At 37.0% G+C, this 17267-nt stretch overlaps 2 protein-coding genes across 22 annotated transcripts in view; one reads left to right on the top strand and one right to left on the bottom strand.

Moving 5' to 3' along the window:
• The window catches only part of LOC134527213 (serine/threonine-protein kinase dyf-5), a 407519-nt gene that overhangs the window by 367276 nt on the left and 22976 nt on the right, over window positions 1–17267 (top strand). For 5 of the 20 annotated variants that reach the window (XM_063359703.1, XM_063359699.1, XM_063359701.1 and 2 more), the window contains exon 13: window positions 10264–15088. The exons of 12 other annotated variants lie outside the window; for them this stretch is intronic. In XM_063359703.1, the coding sequence (XP_063215773.1) occupies window positions 10264–10276 (13 nt within the window). In that variant the 3' untranslated portion in view covers window positions 10277–15088. Of the gene's footprint in view, window positions 1–10263; window positions 15090–17267 lie in introns of those variants that run through there. 3 more of the 20 variants (XM_063359698.1, XM_063359695.1, XM_063359697.1) reach the window with 1 other exon arrangement.
• LOC134527212 (uncharacterized) overlaps window positions 1–17267 on the bottom strand; it is a 97196-nt gene that overhangs the window by 67591 nt on the left and 12338 nt on the right. The window lies entirely within an intron of this gene.

Below are 17267 nucleotides of genomic sequence, written 5' to 3'. Positions count from 1 at the left end.
TTAGTGTACCATTTATCCTGCGAATTCGCATGATACGCTATTAAAGCGGATCGGAGGTTCCTATTAAAACGCTCCGCATGTGAAGGCTGTGGATAATAGGGAGAGGTGGTTACATGCTGTATGCCATGGGAAAAGCACATATTCTTGAAAAGTGTGGATGTAAATAGTGATGCGTTATCTGACACATTTATTGAAGGTAAGCCTGATATTTTAAAAATATTATTTTTCAATGCTTGTATTGTGGTTTCTGTGGTGGCTCGCCAGAGGGGAATGAGCCATACAAATTTATAAAATGCATCAATAGCTACGAGAAGAATGATGTGTCCAGTTTTAGAACGGGGGAAGGGGCCAACAAAATCTATAAATCATTTTTGCATAGGCCTTTCGGCCACATCTGATGTTAAAAATCCAAATTGTGTTTTCTGTGCTGGTTTACTCAGGGCGCATAATTTACATAATTCTACCTTCTCAGCAATGTCTGTGCATTCCATCCCAAACAAAATGGCAGCGTATGCCATCAATTGTTTTGTATGTGCCCTGGTGTGCTCCAATGGGTGAGCTGTGATAATATTTAAATACCATGTCTCTTAAATTCTGAGGAAGGGAAATTCAGTAAGTTTTACATTGTGCTGTTCGTCGATACAGGAGACCTTTTGAAATCTTGCAATATTTTGGCGGTGTACCTGATTTTATTTCCTGAATAATATCTGAAATGTAAGGATCTGAATTTTGGTGACACTGTAAGTCTGAAAAAGCTAAAGGAATATCAGTGAGTAGAGCATTAATGAAACTGGGGGTTCCTCCTGAAGATTAGATTTGGAGGGATTCTCGAACATTCGAGAAAGAGCATCTGCTATGATATTATGCGTACCTCTGATATGTTGAATAGTGAATTTAAGTGAATAGATTTTTGCTATCCACCTGCCTAGTTTTCCTAGTTGCTTGGGGTGAGCCAAAAGCTAAGCAAGTGCCTGATTGTCGGTCTCTAATAAAAATTCCATGTGCTCAAGGTATTGCCGAAACTTGTCGATTCCGAATTCAACTGCTAGGCACTCCAGTTCATAAACTGAGGACGATTTCTTCTCTTGATGAGTTAGGTTGCGAGAGGCGTAAGCTATTGGTTGCCTGTGGCCATGGAACTCTTGTGATAGAACTGCACCAATGGCGACACTCAATGCATCTGTCTGTAGTATGATTAGTTTAGTGAAATCCGCCATTCGAAACACAGGTGGGCTGGCTGTAGCTTGTTTGAAATAAATAAAGGCTTTGTCTTGTTCAGGACCCCAATTGAATGATGTGTTTTTCTTCCGAAGTGCATTTAAAGTGGCTGCATGTTCTGCAAAATTTGGGATGAATTTGGCATAGTAATTAGCCATTCCAATAAATCTTTTGGAGGGTGGAAATCTGTTATGGCTTGGGTGCGGTTTGCGTCAATTGTTACTCCTCTACTGGAAATTATGTGTCCTAGGAAAGAAATTTCAGAAACTGCAAATTTAACCTTGTTTGTGTTTACTGTCAGTCCTGCTCTACGCAGCCGGGTGGTGAGAACAAATGAGCTATGTAATCTTCAAAAGATTCGGAATACACAACAACGTCATCCAGGTAATTAAATAGAAATTTAAATTTTAAATTGCCAAAAACTTGGTCTAGGAGGCGAGTAAGTACCTGTGCGCCTGTGGCTAGGCCAAAAGGAACTACTTTATATTGATACAAATTCCAGGGCACGCAAAAGCCGGTGATGTGTTTTGACTTCGGTGTTAGTGGTATTTGATGGTAGGCCAAATTAAGATCAAAAACGCTAAAATTTTTGGCTTTGCTAAACCAATGGCAAGCTGAATTCAAGTCAGGTAATGGTACCATTTCTATGTCTATCTGTTTGTTGATTTTTCGAAAATCCACAACTAAGCGTCGACCTTGACATTTGGGGACCAAAAGTGCAGGAGAGGAAAAACTGGAAGTCGATGGTTCAATTACATCCTTGTCCAATAGGTCTTGTATGTGTTCGCGCATGATTTCCATTTTGGGACCCAATAATTGATACGGGTGACACCTGACTGGGGATTTATCCAAAAGTTTTATATCATATTGCACTAAGTGAGTGCGACCTAGTTTTTTTGTCAAGATATCTGGGAAGTTATGACATAGATTTTCCACTGCTTTTCTTTGCGATGTTTTGAGGTGTGTCAGGGATAACTCACATTCATCCTCAGCTTTGGTATGGATTGCATTCACATTACTCTGATGCTGTATTTTAGGTGAAGCAAATGGGATAACAAATTTATTAAATTTGAATTTGAAATTTCTTTCCTGCAAATCAGTTATTAATCCTGTTTTAGAAATGAAATCCAATCCAAAAATTAGATCAGTAGCTAAATCCTGTGAAACTAAAAATGGAAACATCCAGGTAAATAAATCAATTTTAACTTTAATGACGACTACTTGGTTAACACTTAATGGTTGCTCTGATGCGGTGAAACATTGTATTTTTACTGGTTTAATTTCCTGAACCAATTTCTCCTTTTGCAACACATGAAAAAGATTTGCTTTAATAAAACTTCGGACTGAGCCGGTATCAATCAGTCCTGGAACTTCGTGTTTGCCAATTAAAGTGCTCGGATAAGTTATACTGTTGGTAAACCTGCGAATATATATGACATGTCCTCTTGCCTGAATTTTTTGGATTTATACATTTTGCACAATGTGCCCTAGAGTCGGTAGAATTTTTTAACTTATTTGAATTTGTGTACATTTTGCGTTTTTGCTTTCTACGAGACTTGTTTGAGTTTTGTGACTTATTTGAATTTTTTGGTGCATTTTTGTTGTTGTTGTATAGTGTGATTACTCCTTGGGTGGTAATTAGATCTGTTATTGTATTTACTCGGTGCATGCGGAGTAGTGACTGTATTGCAGAAATTATCTGAAGATGATTTTTGTTTAGGTGGCACAGAGAAATTTCTCTCTAGCCACCTCATTACTCATTTTTTTGGTTGTTGTTGTTGTTGTTGTTGTGGTAATAATTTTTCTGTCTGTATTTTGTGCGGCATTGTTCAATCACATGCCCGGTTCTTTTACAGAATTTACAAAACGGCATTCCACTCTGATGGTGAATGTAATCATTTTGTTTTGTTTTGGGAATAGTGTTCATGTTCTCTTTTCTTGGTTGGGGTTGTGACACTGACAGAACGGGGTGTCGATCAAGGGAACTTGGGTAACGATTCCTTTGGTAGTCGGCGAATTCTACATTAGTGGCATGTATACACAAACGGTCCAGCTCCGCAAAAGTATATGGTCTGCTTTGAAAAACGGCTCGTGATCGCTCTGCAGGACTAATTCCATCTGGGATATTAGAAACGATTTCGCACTCTGAAGCGCCTAATCGAATAACTCGTGCGGCCTCCTTAATGTTAGCAATGTATTTGCTTAGTGATTCGTCTTTCTGTTGAAGCCTGTTGTACCAATCAAGCCGCAGGTTTGTGAGCATGCGCGCTGGAATAAAAAAATCTAGTATGTCAGCATGGTACTGATCGAAGGTTAGGTTATTCTCTACGGCCAATGAGGTTCGTTCGCTGAGAGGGGGGTGGGTAAGGGGAAAAACTATCTCAAACAATTCTTTGTCTGGTAGGTTGCATTTTTGGTGTAGTTTGAGCAACTTTCGCAAAAACTCAATTAGTTTTTTAGGATCCAATCCATTGGTTTCCGGGAGATTGGTGAGTAGTCTTTCTGCTGGGTGGGCGATTTTGTTGTAGAAATGGGTTGTTTGACCTTGGCCAGGTGGTGGTGGTGGTGGGTGATTTGGCGCAGGATTAGGGTTGTGTAGAGGGAGGAGTGCTGCAGGTGCCAGAGGGAGGTACGAGGTTGAAGGACTGACTTGGGGAATTTGTAGGTCTGGTTGGGGAATGGCTGTCATGGCGGTGAACTGTGCAAGCGAAGTCGCGGTGTAGATGCACTTACCTGAGGTAGGGGTGATATTTGCGTTCCAACGGTCGCAGAGGGAGTGTGGAGTTCTGGGGTGGTCTGGAAGGATGAAAATGCTGACTGGAACTGGTAGTATGGGTTAAATATTCCTGCCATGGTTGGTGGTAGGTACATTGGTTGGGTGAGATGGGAGGGGTGTGCAATGACTTCGGGAATAGGTCGAGTGTAGGTGACCTTGGTGACTGGCTGAGGTACAGGCCTCGCGATAGAGGCGGAGGGAAACCACATGTGGGTGGATGGGTAGCCAATAGTAGTGATTGCAGGAAACGGGATTGATTGAAAGGAAACTGGTAGAGGCGGTGAAGGCGGAGGCGGGGGCAATGCTGGTAATGAAGACACCAGAGTGATCTTGGTCTGTAGTCCCGGTATTTCTGTCGGCGCCGCTTCAGGCTGTGTACTTGTACCAGACATTTGTTCCTGAGGGCTGGGAATTATGTCAATAATACTCTCGAAGAGGGGTTCCTGTAAGGTAGTGAGTTTTGTACTCAACTTATGTGTGAGGTCAGGTATTTGTTGTCGTCATTTGTCAATTTCTTTGGTGTAGATACCATTCAATTTACCTCCTGATAATACAGACAGGTTGGGGAATCTAGTGGCGACGTGGTTAAGTCGTGTGATGATTCGTAATATGTTTGTTTTGTTTGTCTCGTTGTAAACATGATTAGCATGTGCGGTTATGTCTTGGAATTTACTACAGACAATATTGAACTCCTCTAGTGGGTCCAAATTTACATTCCAAAGAACTGGCGGTACTTGTTTCTGGCAAACGGCTCTAAGTCGTTTCCTGAGCTCTTGGGCATCTCCTGAGGTCGGTTGTCCTCGAAGTGTGGGCTCATATATTATCTCGTCCTTAAGGAGATACTGCGAAGTGATCATGGTTAACTTATTTTAAAAACTCTAAAGAAACATATAACTCTTACTCTAGGCTTACATACAATGCACAAAACACTCTTAACTTTAACTTAAATTACACTTAAACTATTTGGTTGCGCCCTGACTATACACAATCAGTGGGTCGCGTACTTATAACTTTGCATTCCCACCGAAGAAAGGAGGGCAGTGTCCTCACAGGTGGTGAGGCGTGGTGAAGGGGGGGGGGGGGGGGGGGGTTAGCCCCGTGCAAGCACGCACGCAAGCTTGATAAAATAACACCGGTCGTCGCTCCGCGCGGCGGCGCTCGGGCGGGATGAAAGGGGTGAGCGGTGTCTGTGACCTTGTGTGGAGCACGTCTGATAACGTGCCGCGCGGTTGGGACAGCTGAGGACCGCTGGGCGACGTCTTGCACGAAACTTAGATTACTATTACTTATAAGGATTTAAAATTAAAGTTACTTATATTCGCGCTAAAAAAAATCTATAAAGATGCCCGCTTAAAAAATTTATAATAAAAAAATCAAAAATCAAAAGTTTACTTTACTTTATGTTATTTTTACTGGGATTGTTTAGAGACAAAATCACACACTAATAAAATAGAAAGCACCAGCTCTGCTACCATTTTTGTGCTGGGGATCTTTAAGGTTTCAAAATGATATTAGAAATGAATAGAAACAAGGTGTGATTCCATCTGAATATAATTACGTCAAATTTACTAAAGGAAAATTTATTTATAACAGATATACAAGGTATTAACATACAATTTCAATTACTTAATTAAATAGCTCTCAGATATATTTAAAAAAATATGGGCTGGCCCTAAATTAGATTATAAAATGGTTTAATTAAAGAAATACGTAAACCAATAAAAAAAATACAAATATGTTTAAACCAACCCAGTATCTTTCTTAAAGTCCAGAAATGATGTTTATATGACGAGCTTCGTCTGTCGGCGTAATTTAAGAAAGTTCAAAAAAAAATTATGAATACAGTAGCACCGGAGGTCGGTGCTTCGCTTCCCGGAGATCAGTCATGAACATGATGCCAGGGCACCTGTGTGTTGTTGAGAAGGGTGGTGAAAATGCCAATTCGGCATCCGGCTCTTGGACCCTGTCAGACAGGGAAATTGGCTTCTATTTTCTGAACTGTAGCAAGACCGGATCTGCAGCTCGTGGATACGCGGCAGGCGCGGACGTTTCCCTCATTTCAAAAAGAAAATTATTTAAAAGAAAAACCTATTATTCATTGCACTATACAGACGGACTAAACTACTTAAAGAAATTTACGGGAATAGCATCCCTTGTCTAGACGACTACATCGTCGGTTAGGGCCGGATGGTAGTCTTGTAGTGCGTCTCGTCGATCCGCTGGTAATCACAAACAGTCAGTCTGGAATCGTGACGCGAATTGTCTGCAGAGGAGCCGCGTCTCGTAATTAAAAGTAAATGTTCAATCAAAAGTGGAGGGGGAGACTGAGGGGTCCGGACCGAAAGGTTCCAAAGTTCCCCGAGTGGGAATCGGAAAAAACCTCTGATGAAATCTAGAAGTTGTTAGCACTGGCGGAATTTAGCGCTACCTGTTGAAGGGGTGCTGAAATAAAAAAGAATCGACTCGCCCGAGACTTTTGCTATAGCCTAGGGTTAAAGCCGCAGTCGGGTGCTGCGCTCTGGCGACCTACAGGGGAAGGTAGCGGTGAGGTTATCAGAGTTGCCACAAGATGTCGCGGGGTCAGCTTCACAAGCTGGCCACAAGAGAAGAAGTTACTATGTCCGCCGCTAGATGTCGTGTGTGGTCCATCCTTGCACACATTTTTTTTTTTATGGCAAGTCGTCCTTGGAGTCAATCACTGCCTGGCGGGGATCACGTCAGGTCAATAGTCCTGGGCTAAATTCTCAGAAACGAGAGGGAGCTGGGAGGGGTGGGGGGTCAAAAAACGCAACGACGCTGGGAACGAGTGTCCTAGCCGTGACTTTCGAGGAGGGAACCTAAGACTTATGCGTGACGGTAAAAGCTATGGTAAGCTCGTCTCTGAGAAATGGTAACAACTCGTCCAGAGCTGTTGTATGCAGTTTTAGTCATGCAGGGAAGTAATGTTACAGGCTGGGGACGTGACTGCAAGCGGGTGAAATTTCAAACAGGCTGCCAATGATGTTTTAGATTTGCAAAAGATCAGATAAGTCCCTGAGAAAAGTTGCCTCAGTCGACTGACACAAACTTTAACTACGTAGAGTACACCAGCCTAACAAAGTGTAAATCACCCAATTGTAACCACATTATAAAGAAAAATAAAATTTCCAAAAATAATAATAATTATAATAACAATTAAAAAAAAAGTGTTGAAATACCTAATTTCCGGCACACCATGAAGGTCGGAATGTTGCCTGGCACAGCCATGCTTGCGACGCGCACTACTAGTGCGAGCTATGGTTATCTATGGATGGTTGGTTTGTTTACATTTTGCGTGGCACGAGGCATACAATATTGTTAATTGAATGGTTTAATCAGGATGGATGGCCAAAAAGATAAAAAGAAATGCAAGCAGTTTACTTTGAAGGAAAAAGTGGAAATTTTAAAAGAAGTTGACAAAGGCAGGAAAAATGCAGATGTGTCATGGTCATTTGGTTTGGTGCCCACTACTCTGTCAACTATAATAAATGATCGCGAAAAAATTATTATACTGTATGAACAGTCATCCTTAACTGCTGGTCGCAAGAGACTTCGCCTAGAAGATGATGAGGGAATTCTATCCCAATAAATTTACATATCTGTAAAATAGTTTACACTATTTGTCATTTGTCATCTACAGATATAAATTTTGTATATGTAGGCCTAGAATTTAGGCTACTGTATTAAGTTCAGTAATTTTTGTAAATTCTTGTTGTTTTACAAATATTGCTTCCAAGGTAATGTAACATTTGATCACCTACTACTTTATTTTTAAAAATTAAAAAAATACTACATTTTAAAGGTAACTTTCAGAATAAAGTACTTTGGTTACTAAGTATAAAAGTTTAGGCTTTATTGATGTACTTTATAACGAGATTCTACTGTATCCACATGCCGAGAAAACTGCTCCAGAGCACATTGAACAGCTGGTGTTTCTCCATGAAAGACTTTCACAAAAATGTTGATTATGATCATTCCTATGGTAAAATGTTGCTGTCTTTTTTTTTTTAAATATTGAGTTATGTTCAGGCTTAGGCATGTATATTAAAATATATATAGTATAGCTATTCTAAAAAAAAGTTGATATTTATTGTATGGCTACATGAATTTCCTGGTACAGTGGTAATCCTTAATATACCCTGCAGCTAGGTGACTGGTAAGAATGTTGACAAATACTTTTGCACTTATGCTATGGTTTTGAATAAAATTTTGCTCGGTGTCGGTGATTAAAACATGCCTTTATATATTTTTTTTTTAGAAACAGGTAAATTTTAATAATACTCTGCATTTTCAAAAGAAACAAAATTATTAAAGACCATGAAAATATTTGCAGCAATGAGAATCCTCACACCTGAGATTTGTATAGGGCCTTGATATTTGCTTTTCTTTAAACATGACAGTTATATATAAATAATGGATATTTATGGATTTTACTACTCGACTCAAATTTAACTCGAACTCGAAACATTTCTTGAAACCTCGGATCAACCTAAAAAGCCTATACTCGCATGACTCCACCTGTTACTTATTTAATTATCGGAAATACGTAGTTGTCTGATGTGTAAATTTTTTTTTAAAAACGTTTTTAAACGTAATAACATTTGTCTTTTCGTCTGCGTCACCGGGGTGTACCGCTTACAAAAATGTAGCCAGCGCTTGTTGCAATCATTAATGTTTGGTTATGTTGCTTCCCGTATAGAGCGCGCACACGTAGCCTAATATTTATATCTCGCCGATGCATGCAACGCTCGCTCTCTCTTTGGTTATGTTACTTCCCGTATAGAGCACGCACACATAGCCGAATATCGATATTTCGCCAAGTGCATGCAGCGTGCTTTCTCTGTCAAGTGCTGAGTTAATTACATCTGATAGCCCGCACTCTTTCCTGTGTATACGGCGATAGTTACGCGTTCATTCGGCTTGCAATTGGATCACAGATTTTATTTTCTATTTGAAGTTGAAAGGTTTTTTGTTGCATGACTTATTAATTAAAATTTTTTGGCGTGCTCTTTTATACTTCACGTTTTAAATAAACGTACTTTTCATGAATTGGTTTTGTTTTTATGAATAACTTTATCTAACAAAAATTTTTTTCCCGTATAATTGTCGCACCCCTACTTTTAAAACGATTTTAGAATAAAAAGTGTGACAATTATTCGAGAAAACACGGTACAGAAGAACCTCTGTAAGTCGAACTAGAAGGGAGACGCCAAAAAATTTGATTTATTGAGTTTTCGACTTATGGAGGATTTCAACTTAAGTGGATTTTGATTCGACATAAAGAGGTTGAGATTCATTATTATACATTTTGAGTTAGAGAGGTAAAATAAAAAAAGTCAGTAATTTTTTTTTGCATCAGATAATTAATTTGTTCTCTATCTATAGCACTGTCTAAGGTACAAAGATCAGAAAATTCTTGTTCTTCAGAGTTGCTGGTTTGCTCTATAAAATTCTGTAAAGTATTAAATGCGGTTCTTGCCTCTTTGATGGAAACCCATGGATCGCATTTAGTATTTTTCGAGTCTTCTATGTCATCTAAATCATAAAATCAGTTTTCTGAGCATCTGAATCAATAATTTTGTCATCAGATAATGTCTCAGTAGTCATAACTCCATCATCGCAGTTAACAAAGTGAGACTCAAAGTTTTCAGTTTACGTTTCACAGCACTCATGTTTTAACAATTTTGTTTGTAAACTGTTGTACAAATTGATGTGTAACAGTCGACAACAAATGACTTGCTGCGCTAAAGTTCAAATAAAATCAAAAATAATAAAATTAAACACCTGACACCAAGCAAGCAAACACGTGAGTCATAAATTCGTGGTAATCCTATTTATTGTATACTCCTAAATTGATTTCTAAGAAACAATGGTGTACTTACATTGTCAAAAAATTCATAAAGTCTGTAACTTATTTTTCTTCGAACTATAGAGGTTATATGTTTCAAATAATCAAGTTGTAAAGGTTGTGAAATAACACATTGCTATGTTTGAGTTACAGAGGTCCAATTAAATTTTTCGAGTAATGGAGGGGAAATCTGTACCAAAACAGCTTGGAGAGACTCACTGATTATTTTGACTAATAGAGGGTTAATATTTCGAGCAACGGAGGTTTTGGAGCTTGAATGGAAGGGAACACAACATTTTTTCGAGTTTGGGAGGTTTTCGACTTTTCGAGGTTCGATTGTATGTGGTGTGTATGTGTATGTATCTATATATATATGTATTTATTTTTAATATTTTTTTTTCAGGTATCTGAAATGAATTCTGTGGTGCATCATGTCAGGTGCCTCCAAGAAACTGTGATAAACATTATGTTTTGTCCAATGACTTTAAAATTTTCTCTTCATGGTTGCTACAGAAATAGAATATTAGAATTCCCTGACTTTCTTTTGAAGTACGTATCATAAATATTAACATGCATATAATTAAATGTAATATAAAAATTTCAGCATGAGGTAAAATAAGGTTTTTTTCTGTTATTTTGACGGTAGAATTGTGAATGCTGCAAAAACGGTTAATATTTATTTCAATATGTCTATATTAAACACGATTACACTAAAAATTCTAGTGGGGCCATTAAAGAGGACCACTTTCGTTTTTACTGTATATTGAGCATTTAGTCATATGAACACTTACTTAAGCATATTTCATTTCACCTGCAAAATAACTTTAAATACTATACAAATTACATAAATACACAATTTAATTTACACTGTAAAAAACCCACTAAGAGTAAAAAGTTTAAACAAAAACACATGAAAAAATTTACATACTATCCAAAAACCTCACCAAAAAATTAAGTTTTTGAAGACAATATCACCAAAAATTATGTTAATTGCATATTGTAAGCTCATATAGCATAAATTACATCCATGAATTACTAACCTCCTTCACTAAAATCATAAATACATCTTTGGAATTTCATCTTTGAAATAAGTTGCATTAAACTGTCAATCACATATACTTAATCATAATTTTTGATGTATAGAACTAATTATGTTAAGAAACTATATTACACAAATTACGTATAAAACATATTAATTCTTACACACTGCAATAAGCTCTCAGGATGTGAAATCAGGCATGGAAAACAGCAATTTCAGTGTATCTATTTGTTTTCTTTGTTTTTAAGCCATGTTCAGCACAAATCAGGTTGCACAAAGTGGGCTAACATACACTATAATTGTCATGAATTATACAAGGTTGCGTAGTTAAAAAATGAAAAAAATACACAAGTGTCTACACTGCAACACCACCGAGGAAAAATATACAAATACAGGAGAATCCCGTTATAGCGAGCACGGTAATACTGAGAACATGGCTATAACGAGGTCTTTTTGAGGAATTTACGGCGTGAACGCGTAATAAGAATATCTGTGTGAAAGTATGGTGCTAAACCAAAAACAATATTGTGGGCCATTTTAGCCCGGCCTAACTGCATTCGTGCAGCAATTTTACTGTCAGGAAACATTTTCGGAAAAATGTCAACAGCCTTTGCTGCAACAGACATTGATGTGTGGTTTATCACATTTGACAAGCACCACAATATTTCTGCCTTTGAGACCATCCCTCAATAGGTACTTGTTGAGACCATATATCTCAGAAGTAACTGCACTGCTGCTGAATGAAGAGGATGAAGGCTGATGCTTTGTAGGCGACTCTGTCACCACTTCAGGATTGCTCAGATTTTCGACTTGACCCTTGTTATCTGGGAGCGCCTAGAAAACAAAAACAAGAACTCAATCCATTTACGGAATTTAATTTAATTTTTTTAAGTTGGCATGTGTAACATATCAATTTTCAAAGTACCTGTAGGTTTATAAATCCAGTTTTTTTTTAATGTGAAACAATAGTTGAATACACCAAGACCCTTACTAAACCCCTGCTGTGTAACCATTTGGGCTCATTAACTAAAAATAACAATTATGACATTGTTTAAAATTTATAAATATAAATGAAAAAATAAAAGAACAAAAAACTTTTATTTACTTATTTTTTATACCTGATTTAAGCTGCAAGGTTGCAGTTCAATAAGCTCAATAGCTGAAGGAGAGTTTATTGCAATTAATGCCAACAAGTCTTACACAAAAAATTTAAGGTGAAAAGTAAGTAATTCAAATTATTATTACCAAATTGTTTTACACTAATTTAGAATGGTTATAGAAATACTTAAGCTGTTGAATTTAAAACACAATATACATACAAGTAGGGCCATAAGAATAAATGTTGACAGTAGCTAATTATTGGAATAAATAAATGAAATATATGTTACTGGAATAATGATTTAATACTACCTTTACTATTGCTGAAGGATATTTTAATAAAATATTCCAAGTTAATTGCTTTTGTGAGGTTTGGTTAGATACATTATAAGATACCTGCAGAGGAATAATGTTGCTATTTGATTAGGTTAACTATGTATCAAAGACTTTTTAATATGACTAAGTTCATCAAAATTTTACAAATTCATTTCAATGGTTGGTTAACCAACATCACTGTTTTACAGTATTTATAATGTAGATAAACTACTTGAAAAATCAAAATGTGTTCTTGCAGAATGATTGGAAAACACATCAGGAAACATGTGAATGCATTAATTTAAGGATTTTTTTTAATTTTATGTAAAAGTTTTCTCCTAAAGAATAACTCCCCCTTTTTTTTTTTTTTTTTTAATCTAGGTTCAAATAAGTACAGTAAGTCCTCTATTTACATCGTTTCGGATTAACGTTGCTAATGTTTGAGTACTCATGTTTCAATTTAAGTTGTTGCTGATTCACAATAACGTTGTTTACAATTACCGTAAATCTTTATTTTAACCAAAACACCGTATATAATTAGTTTATAATTCTTTGTTTCCTTTGGTAGTTAATTTATGCTATGTAGCGTAAGCTACACGTTCACCGCCTTATCTTATCATATATCATGAGGGACGCTTCCTGCTCTCCGCTGCTCTCCGCGCGGTGATGCAATACTACCAGCCCGCCCGCTCGGCCACCCACGTATCTCGCACGTAGAAGTGTTATCTACTTCCCGCAATGACACAGCATTTTCTCCTACCCCTTTTCATCCAACTCCTTGGCACTTAAGTCGCTATGATATCATTGAGTTGGCCGGAGTTTTAAACGTGCCGTTGTTAACTTTATCATGATTAAATGCGTTTGTAATAGGCCTACAGTATCAGCTCACTGCAATTTATGATTTTTTCTTCATAAGATGTCTTCCAAACGACTATATATCTGTTTTTATATTTCAATCAATAAAGGTAATAAAGCAGCTGGTTAAATAACCATTCTATAAAGCTGAGAAGTACTAGTTGGACTTGTTTCCCACGCTGTCGGTTGTCATTTGCTGATAAAATTGCCCGTTGTCACGTCTGTATGCCAGCGCTTCCGGCCGACCTTGGGCCGTGGCCGGCCGGTGGCATGAAACATGGCTCATTTTGCGTCGTTTCTATTTACGTTGCGGTTTTCAGGAACGTAACCCCGACGTAAACCGAGGACTTACTGTAACTACTTTCAATGTCTACTGCCATTAGTAACTACATATTAAGCTTACCACTGTCATAGTAAAAAATTGCTTACCTCAGAAGTAATACTTGCCGTAAACATTTGAATAGCATAGCTGCTTTCCTTCGCTAATACTTTAGCTTTGTGTTGTTTTTTCCTTCGACATGGCTGGTGAGAGCTCTTCGACCCATATTGCTGAGTTGAATACTTTCGTAGCACAAACTGCAGTACGCAGAATTTATGTTTTTAGCAGAGGGTTTGATATGCTGAAACTGTGGCTCCTTGAGCCAATTCTCCTTAAAAGTAGTTTTATTCGACATCTCTAAGCTAAAAAAAAAGTACTTGTTAATATTCTCAGGTTAGGTTAAAATATTATTGTTTATGAATTCTTAAAAAAATATAACTACACAAATACAAAAACTATTACAAATTCACACCTAGCAATATAACGGGCCTACTTAGAGAATTACAATAGCATATTACAATATGCAATACTCTTACAATCTTACAATGTTAACTAACGATTCTGGGGAAAAACATGTTCAGTTATGCATTTTTTTTTATACACAATGTGTCACACAACAGAACTCATGGATTATAACGGTAAAAAAAAAGCAATTAAAAAAAATAGTTAGAAAAAATGCAAAAACATAACCGCATACAAAAGCCACGTGTTTTCGTATCAGCTTGGTAGTTTTAAAAATGAGAATTGGTATTGCCTCTTTATCAAACTGCACTTTATTTTCTTATGATCGCATCAAAAACTAACTTTACCTGAAACAACGCCTTTAAATTCTCGTAATAAGCTTTGTACTCACCTTATTTCACGTGAAAATAGCCTTCAAAAGATAAACGACGCCATGCCCGTTCTGTAGTTCACTGCATGGAACGGAACATAATACAAAGTCTCAAGGGCAAATTAGAAAATAGCAAAACACGAACAAATGAAGGTCTGGGTTCGCTAGTGAATAAACGAGTGCCTGGATTGGCCAGAAGTTATGGTGGGTGGTTTTAACAGCAGCCTATTGCAACGGAGAATCGTAGACCAAGTTAAAAAAAGTTGCATTTGCAGTGTGCCTTAAGCAGCAGCCTTTTAGCGGAGTCGTTCGGTAGCGGTACGAGCGGATCAAAACAAAGGTTTGTTTGAATTATACGCAACTTTAAAATTTCCAGAATTCATAGAATTTTCCCTGACATTTCCTGGAATTCCCTGACCATTTAAATTTCCCTGACATTTCCCTGTTTTCTAGTCCTGTAGCAACCATGCTCTTGTAACTTTTGTAGACTAGTTTCTTACCAACTTTATCATTGTAGAATTCAACTTGATTTTAAAAAAAATTACACAATGTAAAAAACTCATTTTCTTTAAGCATACTAGGTAAATCACGTTTATGTAGTTATAGTTTTATGTTTTTACTGTTGTAATTTTAAGTTTTTACCTAAAGTCAACATCTGATAAACTGGGTCATAGCTAGTAATTTACAGTTTAAAAGAATGTATAGCTTAATGTTATTTATGAATTAAATATGCCATTGTACATATAACAAAATAAATGTTTTGTAATAAAATTGTTTTTTATTTTAAATTCTGATGCCAACATGGCAACTTTTATTAACCTACGTAGCTTGTTCATTTGCAAGATTGGAGGAAGCTACTAACTACCTTTCACAATTCAACAGTTAAACAATAATCTGTTTATTCCATGATCCTCAGTTACAACAATAACTAAAATTAAAGATTTTTTATTTCCTTTTTTACATAAATTATTTTTATATAATTCTCAAGATTAGTTGTATACATTAAATATCCAGCAGTATATTAAAATAGCTTAAGATGTAACAAAAACTCAACAAATTAATTTTAATAGGTGGTAACAAAATTTATAGCAACATAACATGTAATATATTGATGCCATGTTAAAATCCATTTTAAATATGATCCTACCATAAACATGTTGAACAAAATTCTAAAATGAAATTAAGCTACCAGTAAAAAGAACGATTACTAATCAGTAGTCTGTGCCTGAGAGGCACCACTGGCAGCTGAGCTTGCCCACCGTGCCTTTCACCGCGCTGAACACTCTCGCCAGCTTCAAAGTCTATGTGCTAGTTGGGTCGGGTAACAAGAGCGCAACCCGCCGCGATTTTTTACCCAAAAGTACGACCCATGCCCGTACGTGTTAAATTAGTGCGAGAGTCACATAGAAGTTGTAGTGGAACTGTCGAACAGCAGTCAAGACCAGGATCTGCCTATCTACAGACCTTAGAGTAGGAAGAGTCAACCAGTTCTAGGCCAGGTTGTAAGGGGAGGCTGTCACTCCCAATTGTGTACCATTTGCTAATAACCTGATATACCAAGATTAGATGTATATACTTTCTGGGAAAAATGGAACCCACTGGGAAGCCTCAACAGCGGTTTTCAGCCCAGCCTGCACCATCTCCAGGAAGGACCAGATGCTCATGAGTACCTAGCACTGGTAGAGGTCATTCTCATACAGAGGAGGAGGAAAGAAGGATCCCTTCACCCTTCCTTCTTAGAGCCATGTACCTGTGCACTAACCAATCAAACCCAGTAGGCGACATTATTGATACATTGTTAAGCGTAACGTGCATAGACAGTAACTAGTACCTACACAAAACATCATGCTACAGTTGATACAAAACATCACGCTACAATATTTAGTGCCAACTAATAGTGAGATTAAATGTAAAATTAGAATATGTGTGTGATGCAAAATAATTTTTCAGAAACGTTTTTAACACAACCTAAAGGTTTTGTAAGTTTTTATACAATACAATTACAAATTAATTTTAAAAAATAAATTTAAACTTTTTGTTGTTTTTTATGATGATTTTTGGCATGGCTTGTGTGTGTGTGTATTTGTGTGTATGTGTGTGTGTGTGTACACACATTAAATTTTTCTTTAGCTTAAAGTACCCTCTTTTATCACATAATCGTCGCACCCATATTTTAGGACGACAAAATTTGGATTTAAAAAAAACCTCTGGTGTAAACGTCGCATGATATTTTTGGTCCCGTTATTAGAATCCAACCGCTTTGTGTGGATATTTTTTCCGTATAGAAATATGTATTTTAAAATAGAAATCTAATATTTATTCGAACATCACCTCTTACTTATTATATAATGGAAAAACAAAGCTGTCTCATTTGTAAATTTTCTTTTAAAGACTTTTTAAGCATTATAACGTTCATCTATTTGTCTGTGTACCGCTTACAAAAATGTAGCCAGCACTTGTTGCAATCATTAATGTTTGGTTATGCTGCTTTCCGTATAGAGCGAGCACACGTAGCCGAATATCGATATCTCGCCGATGCATGCAACACGCGCTCTCTGTTTGGTAATGTTGCTTCCCGTATAGAGCGCGCACATGTAGCCAAATATAGATATCTCGCCGAGTGCCTGCAGCACGCGCTCTCTGTCGAGTGCTGAGTTAACTACATCTGATAGCCCGCACTCTTTCGTGGTGTGTATACGGCGATAGTTACGTGTTCGTTCGGCTTGCATTTGAATCACAGATTTTATTTTTTCATTTAAAGTTGAAAGGTTTTTATTGCATGACTTATTAATTTAAATTGTTTGGCATGCTCTTTTATACTTAACTTTTTAAATAAATGTACTTTCCATGGATTTTTGTTTTTATGAATAACTATCGAACAAAAAAAAATTTTCCCACATAATCGTCACGCCCCTTCTTTTCAAACTTGATTTTAGAATTAAATGTGCA

This window comes from Bacillus rossius, chromosome 1 (genome assembly GCF_032445375.1).
Source record: "Bacillus rossius redtenbacheri isolate Brsri chromosome 1, Brsri_v3, whole genome shotgun sequence".
Classification (NCBI taxonomy): Eukaryota; Metazoa; Arthropoda; class Insecta; order Phasmatodea; family Bacillidae; genus Bacillus; species Bacillus rossius.
This window is presented reverse-complemented; position numbering and strand designations above follow the sequence as displayed.